This window comes from Stegastes partitus, unplaced genomic scaffold, assembly GCF_000690725.1.
Source record: "Stegastes partitus isolate 25-593 unplaced genomic scaffold, Stegastes_partitus-1.0.2 Scaffold534, whole genome shotgun sequence".
NCBI classification, from domain to species: Eukaryota; Metazoa; Chordata; class Actinopteri; family Pomacentridae; genus Stegastes; species Stegastes partitus.
The window spans coordinates 200,150-208,456 of record NW_007578265.1 but is presented as its reverse complement, the minus strand read 5'-3'; the positions used below and the strand labels follow the sequence as shown (position 1 = coordinate 208,456).

Sequence of the window (8,307 nt, the reverse complement as noted above, 5' to 3'; positions counted from 1 at the left end):
CCTCTGGCTCCAAGCAGACTCTGTCCATGTGTCTAAAGGGACACAACCAAACACAGCATTTTGTGATCTGAATTACGTGGCTTCAGAATAAATTCTAAAGTGAAAGAACAAAATATAATATCTATATATATATATATATATATCTGCTCAAGAGCAGCACAATTGAACTTTACCTTGTGGGTCCTCATAAAGCACAGATGATGTAGGATCAACAAAACACAGTCATTTCATGTAAATTACATTTCTGTATAAATAGTCCTTGTGAATATGGACCAGAACCACAAAGGCGATTTTTTTCTTCTTTTTTTTTTTTTAACTACAGGTCTTAAAGGCACACCTTCATACAAACCTAAATCTACATGAAAGCTCTTAATGTCCATGTCCCTAAATAAATCCAATGTCTCATTCTCTCAAACAAGTATATTTGTCACTGCTGCTGTTGCAAATACTATTAACTAGTGCTGGACCTGAATAGCTCAATTGTCGACTATTCGTTGGCTGTGCTGGAATCAGGATATCAATTTGGATCTCTGAATATCCACTTTAAATATAGATGTTGCTACAAAGAAGCTACAAGTTCCAAAACTTGCAGCACTGACAATTTATACAATTACAACGGTTTCAAAGTAGCTCTCAAGATGAATTTTGTTAATTCTGTAGCCAACCAAATGTAAAACATTGTCACTCTCTACTGTTATCGAGAAACGACAGAAAACAGTTTTTGCAGAACATTGTGATATAATATATATATCACAATATATATATATATAAGTGAAGCTGACCTTTGACCTCTCCGATGTAAAATGTCATCACATCATAATTTTCTCCTGCTATTCATTTGTCTTAAACATCACAAATACCTTATAAATTTGTCAGTTATGGCCAAAAATATTTTGTTTCATGAGGCAGGACATGTTTTGCACTTGTATTTGCTATTACTGGCAGGCTGACCATATTAACCTCAATTGTGGTTAGGGTTATGGTGAGGTGATAGTCACTTTGGCCAGAACACATTTCGCACCACGTCCAACACGTGTGGAACTGTGAGGGCCCGTTCAACGCTGCTTGCAGCTTTCATTTAAAATTTTTTTTTTTTTGTAGTTATGACCAAAAAAATTGTTTCATGAGGTTACAGTGACCTTTGATCAACAAATTGTACTCAGCTCATACCTGAGGTAAAATGGACATTTGTGCAAAATGCAATGAAACTGCCAGTGTAAATTGCAAGTCATTTTAGCCTTATTGTCTTTACTTCATGGTCTTCATGGCTTTATCGCTCATACTGATGCACACCTCCATCTCCACGCTAACCTAAATTGCAACTCTCAGTTAAGTCCCCCTCACGCACCCTGAACATCGTTGCCCCCCAGGGCTGTGTGCTGAGCCCTCTGCTGGACTCACTGTACACTAATGACTGTCTGTCCACATCAGACTCTAACACCATCATTAAATTTGCTGATGACACAGCAGTAGCGGGTCTGATCTCCAACAACAACAAGGAGGACTATTTGATGGAGATCACCCACCTGGAGGACTGCTGCGGAGACAACAGCCTCCTCCTAAATGTCAGCAAGACTGAAGAGCTGATTATGGACAACAGAAAGAAGCAGCAGAGGGTATACCACCTTCTCAGGATCAGCGGGGCAGAGGTGGAGAGGCCTTGACTAGAAACTGGAAAACTATAAGCCTCAATGTTTTGAAGAGACATATTGGAAAACTGTAGAAACTAACTACCAACCTCATGCAAATACAGTCATGTAAAAATATTTTCTATTGCTTACAATATGAAGAACCATGACAAGAATGTGTCATTTTCCATTATTCTAATGTTTTAGTTCTGTGTAAAAAATGGTAAAATTGAGGGCAGAAAGAAAATATACACTTTCAGCCACAAAGTCTTGCATCGGCCATGGTTTTTACTCTAACACACCACTATTTCTGTCAGCAGTCTTTATCTGAGTGGTCTATCATGAAAGATGCACTGCATGTGTGACTATAGACGTAGCAGGATCTGGCACTTCATTCTTTGTCAAGCTGAGAGTGACATCACAGTCGCTGCTTCCTTGATTCTCATCACACAGTGAGATAACACGAGGAAGAAGAGCATAAACCAGCTTCTGGTGAAAATTCAGTCAGTCTCAAATAGCAAGAGATACATCACACCACTGTGACTGAGGTAAGTGACACATTTTTGGAACTAATTGATTTTGAAATCATGTGTCAGACATTAGTGTAGAAAAACACTGCACTTTTAATGACATCATTGTAGAAATTCAGATTTTTATATTATATTGTGATACACACACACACACATATCACTTTTACTACGACTAAAACTCAGATTTTGCTATTTACATTGAATGAGCTTAATTATATGTTCAAGAAACTGTATATTTACTGGTTTTTAGCATAAAAACAAAATGTGATTTTATCTAAATGTTCACATATTTATGCGTTACAGAAACAATGACTGTCATCTATACGATCATCGCAGTTCTGGCGGCAAAAGCTCTGGTGAAAGGTATATACAAGTGTATCAGTATGGTGTACTGTGGATTCACTGACGAAATATTTATTCAATGTTTTTGTTTCTTATTATATTATCTTTTTTTTTTTTTTTTTCCAATCTGTGTTCAGATTAACATTTAGATATTTTGTTTCTTCTAGGGTTAACTGAATGCAATTTTTCACATTCTAATGGAACTCGTCAGTGTTTTGGAGCACTAGGACAGCCACTGTTTTTTCATCTGTCAGATAAAACAAATACTGAAATTAGACTGACAAAGGATGGCAAATACATGATTCTAAAAAGGGACACAACTGGGAAAGTGACACTAGATGACAAATTTGTAAATCAGTCTGAACTCACCCATAATGGAAAATTCAAACTACTTAACGCCATGAAGACACACTCTGGAGATTACGAGCTTGAAGAATACAGTTCTGATGGCAAGTTAATAAAAGAAGTCAACGTACACCTAGAAAAACAAGGTAGGTGTTTTTCTCGCTTGTTTTATTTGCTAAACAATGGCTGTGTTTCTATTCCTACTAATTCCAATCGTTTATCAACTCTCTGATGTAGAACATCAGTCAGAAGGGAGCTGAGCTCATGACTTTGGTCAATATTTTTGCATTCTATGCATATTTAATAATATCTGGATTTAATTAATTCTTCAAATAATGCACCTTAACACGTATGTCTTTTTACTTCTATGCAGAAAAATGTTAGTTTTTAAAAAAAAAAAAAATCACTACCCCATTAAGGTATGACATGGGTCAAAAATAACATTTACATTTTGCATTTTGCCTTTATTAGTGAGCATTAGCAGAGACCAAGGTAATATGTGGAGAATGAGAGCATGGGAAAAACCATAGACTGTATAATACTGTATTATACAGTCTGTGGGAAAAACAAGCTGTTCCACAACAACAATGCTATATCACTTCATCCTATAGAGGGTTGCAGGGGAGCTGGAGGATATCCCAGGAGACACGGGGCAAGAGATGGGTTACACACAGGACAGGTCACCGTCACTATGCAGGAATATCACAAAGACAGATTAGCATCTATGCTCACGTCTACGACCAGTTTAGAATTACCAGCTAACACAGACACGAGGAGAACATGAAAACTCCACACAGAAAAGCTCCAGTCGATCAGCAGGTTCTAACCAGAACCTACATGCAGTGAGGGGCTAGCTAACCACTGCACCATCGTGATGCCATGTTTGTGATTATGTAACACAATGTGCTGCAGACCTCTGTCCTCAAACTCACAGCTTCACCTATCTGCAAACCTGCTTTATCTAAACTCTGTGACACATTAAGGGTGACATCAGAATATTCAAGTCTTACACAATTTACTGGACACATTTATTCATTCAATTGTTTTTCCTCATTTGTACAATTTCTACATTGAACATTACTGAAGACAACAACAATACAAAATGCCATATGGATGTGTGTAGGGAGCAAAAAGGTCTATCACCCTCACTGACATGCTGGCATCAGCCATGCCAATGTCTCAGTCTCATCTGTCTTTTATGATCTGTGGCTTCATGTCTTTTGAAAAAGGCTGCATTTTAACATGGCTTTTTATAGTCTGTGGTCAAATGATAAAAACAAGATAGCTTTTCCTTTTAGTCCTATTTGTACGCTGCAATTACATCTTTGTCACCAATATGTACAGCACACAGCTGTAAAATACACATTGTGAGATCGACTACTCTAGGCTTGTCTTTCTGATTCCAAAAAAAGCTGAATGGAACTAGCTCTTTGACTAACTCTGTTTAGGTCCTTAATTGTTTTAATCTTTAAATGTATGCATGCAGTTCATATATGGCTATGTGTCTTTCAGGTCCAGTGTCAAAGCCAGTTGTGTCTCAGACATGTTTGTCAGAAAAACAGATGCAGGTCAGCTGTTCCACCGAGGGAGATAACGTGGAGTTCCTTATGACTTTGGATGGTTATGTATTGATCCAAACCAGTGACTACAACCAGTCCCTGAGCAGCTGGACAGCTGAAAAACTCTGTGTTGACATCAAATTATATGGGCAGCTGACTGGAAATGTGACGTGTCGAGTTTGGAACAAAGTCAGCAGAGATGAAACAGTTCATCCCCTCTCAGCCTGTGGAGGTGCAGCAGGTAAACGACCGATGATTCTATTTGAAACTACATATATATTTTCAGTCACAGAACTTAAATATGGATGAAAGAGAAAGCAAGAAATACTTAATAGGCATCCAGGTACAGTGTCGTTGAAATGTTCACATTTAATATTCTCTGATATTTTCTTTTTGTAGGTTTTGTTCCAACTCTTCCAGTTGTGACTGCTGCTGTAATTGCAAGTGCTGCCACGGCATTCTCTTTTTTGGCTTTGAGTCTTGTTATAGTTTTTTGGAAAAAAAGACGACAAATCCCCACAAGCCCTACAAGTGTTGATGAAGGTAAGCAGATGAAAAATTGCCTAAAAAAAAAAGATTAAAAAAACATAGATTTTTTCTTGCACATCACTCCTAATGACACGTCTGTTTTCATTTTTTTCAGATAACCGTGAATCTGAAGTCATCTACACAGACGTTAAAGTGAAAAAAAAACCAAGACAAACCCGATCTGAGGAACATCAGAATGCAACATGATTTTTTCTCCACAGCTTTACTGGCATGCATCACTTGTTTAACCCTTAATGGTAACCTCATATTATAATCATGGATCACTGACTTATAAACACAGTGGGAAAAAAAAAATTAAAAAAAGTGAACCAAGTCTTTGGTATGTGATTAGGATACTTGTTTTACTGTTGAAATATTTACGCATATGCTTTTCAAAAATAACCATGCTTTAATGTGAATGTTTTCAAATCAACTATCTTGTGATAGAAAGCACTGTAAAGAACTGCTACAACATTTATTATTTTTAAAGTTTTGACAAACTGCCTCTCTTTAACTGTTGTAATGTTGTTGTACACTGTATCATTTATTTCTCACCCTCTTTTTTTCTTCTCCTCTTACTTTTACTATTTTTATCATTTCAAAAGCCTCCTGTGGACAAGTGTTGGGAATTAGCACATGTGCTAAAACACTCAAACAATGCATCTGGTTTGTCCAATGTAACTGTGATGTCCACATCAAATAAACAATCAAAAGTCAATAAAATTAAATAAACATATCGATTAAGTATAGTAATTCATTTTTTCATAGAAAGTATCAAGTATTACCAAGGTCAAACAGATTGATTACTCTGCTCTAAAGGGTTTCCATACAACTAATAGAACCAGCAAAGTGTCCTAAACTGAACTTTGGCAGAGCTAAGGGAAGGATGCAGCTTCACTGTTTCTTAAAACTTGTGACAGGTGGAATTGTTTTGGTGGAGAACTTGAATGGGGGAGGCGAGCACTGTAATTAAAATGGATCATCTATCAACAAAGCTTCCTCACTGCAACATCCAAATCCTCAACAAAACTTGTAATTTTGTTGTGTGGTATGTTGGCTGTTGTTTCCTGTAGTGAAGTGGATTTTGAACACGATAATACACATAACAAAAGTGGAGGAGAAAGCCAACTAAAATGAGCAACCAATCACAGGCTTAAATCCAATGAATCACACTATGCAGTCACTTAAAGTGCTTGTGATCATTTTTGTCCAAAAGATAAGAGCCAAAACGGCTGACTTGTAAGAATTGATCAGTTTTTCATTTTTGTATTGTAGTATGGCTGTTTTCTGATCGTCAAAGTCACTGAAATCCGAAGCACATCCCAGTCATTGATATCAAAAAGACTTATGCTTTGCACCAGAAGGGAAACCTACACTGAGGGCTGAAAAGCACAAAGTCGTACAACTTCCTCTGACAACAACAAAGGGAGACATGATGATCACTGTGATGAATTATCCGTCTTACACATATTCAATCACTTGCAAGAGTGTCACCAACTTATAGACAGTTTTCAGTGACTGCTTTGAACTTCGCAGATGAGTGAAAGACTTTTAATCCATCACCATTTTCAAACATTAAGCAAATATTTTCCTATTCACTTTCTAATTAAACGTACTTTCTTCCCCTTCAAAATAAACATACTGATAGAATTCATTTGTGTTTCCTGAAGAGGTTTTTACCATCTGAGAACACAAAGTGGAAAAAAAAACTGCTTTACATTGTACCCTGGTTTGGAAGTAGCAGTTAGTGATGTGCAACAATAAAAAATGTCGCTCTTAGGTGACATCTGGAGGTTGTTTCCAGATACTACCACAAAACTTTACACACAAGCTACCAGCCACGCAGGGAGCATTTCTGACCACATGATGGAGCCACAAGTTCTCACATGTACTGTAGCTGTATAAAGGACAGATGCTTAAAGAAAAGAAATCTTTCAATTTGTAATAACTTCTTAATGTTAGTGTAGTTGTCCACTTTAAATACCACATTTGTATACAGCACTGTCTTCTGCTTGACTGCTCACAAGTACACTTTTATACTACACAGGGTGGGAGACAAACTGTACTTCTAAATGCATATATGTGTGGCCTGAACAACTTTGTTTTTTAAAGTGTAACATTCTCCTCACAGATATTTCAGTCAGCTTTAAGGTACTACAACCATTTTCTCTCTAAAAATATACACACAAGTCGCTTAATGCGGCTGAAGTGGACACAGAATAGAAAAAGCTGTGAGTTTAGCAGAGACACATTAGGTTTCATGTCTGAGGTGAGACGTTCTTAAAAAAAATTTAAGGATGTGCTTAGTAACTTAAATAAAGTCTATTTTGAACTGTTACAAAATGCAAGTATAACAGTAATCATCACTGACCATAGGATGGAGCCAAAAGCCAACACAGGCAGTCAGAAAATCACAAATACCTTGTGAATTTTTCAGTTATGGCTAAAAAAAAATGTTCATGAGCTCACAGTGACCTTTGACCACTAACTTCGAATGAGTTCATCTTGAGGATAAAAAGGATGTTTGGGTCAAATCTGAAGAAATTCCTTCAAAGGCACTTGTGAGATATTGCACCCAAAGAAGGAGATGGTGGACTGATGACCCGAAAACAAAAGGCCTCTGCCCATGAGTGCTGCCATTCCTAAATCGTAGCTGCTGCTCCTTNTCACACTATGCAGTTACTTAAAGTGCTTGTGATCATTTTTGTCCAAAAGATAAGAGCCAAAGCAGCTGACTTGTAAGAATTGATCAGTTTTTTATTTTTGTATTGTAGCATGGCTGTTTTCTGATCGTCAAAGTCACTGAAATCAGAAACATATCGCCATCATTGATATCAAAAAGACTTATGCTTTGCACCAGAAGGGAAACCTACACTGAGGGCTGAAAAGCACAAAGTCATACAACTTCCTCTGACAACAACAAAGGGAGACATGATGATCACTGTGATGAATTATCCGTCTTACACATATTCAATCACTTGCAAGAGTGTCACCAACTTATAGACAGCTTTCAGTGACTGCTTTGAACTTCGCAGATTAGTGAAAGACTTTTAATCCATCACCATTTTCAAACCTTAAACATAGATTTTCCTATTCACTTTCTAATTAAACATACTTTCTTCAACTTCAAAATAAACATACTGATAGAATTCATTTGTGTTTCCTGAAGACATTTTTACCATCTGAGAAGACAAAGTGGAAAATAATCTGCTTTACATTGTACCCCGGTTTGGAAGTAGCAGTTGGTGATGTGCAACAATAAAAAATGTCGCACTTAGGTGACATCTGGAGGTTGTTTCCAGATACTACCACAAAACTTTACACACAAGCTACCAGCCACGCAGGGAGCATTTCTGACCACATGATGGGGCCACA

General features: G+C 37.2%; 1 protein-coding gene and 1 long non-coding RNA gene across 2 annotated transcripts in view; both read left to right on the top strand.

The window, feature by feature from the left end:
- LOC103361797 (uncharacterized) overlaps window positions 1-5,234 on the top strand; it is an 18,082-nt gene extending 12,848 nt beyond the window's left edge. The window contains exons 3-5 of the mRNA XM_008287986.1: window positions 4,358-4,645; window positions 4,804-4,947; window positions 5,048-5,234. Coding sequence (XP_008286208.1) covers window positions 4,358-4,645; window positions 4,804-4,947; window positions 5,048-5,139 — 524 coding nt within the window. The 3' untranslated portion in view covers window positions 5,140-5,234. The remainder of the gene's footprint in view (window positions 1-4,357; window positions 4,646-4,803; window positions 4,948-5,047) is intronic.
- LOC103361796 (uncharacterized) lies at window positions 2,106-2,858 on the top strand. The gene is made up of 3 exons (XR_520422.1): window positions 2,106-2,176; window positions 2,462-2,521; window positions 2,668-2,858. It is a non-coding gene; the product is annotated as an uncharacterized LOC103361796 (long non-coding RNA).
- Window positions 5,235-8,307: the final 3,073 nt, after the last annotated feature.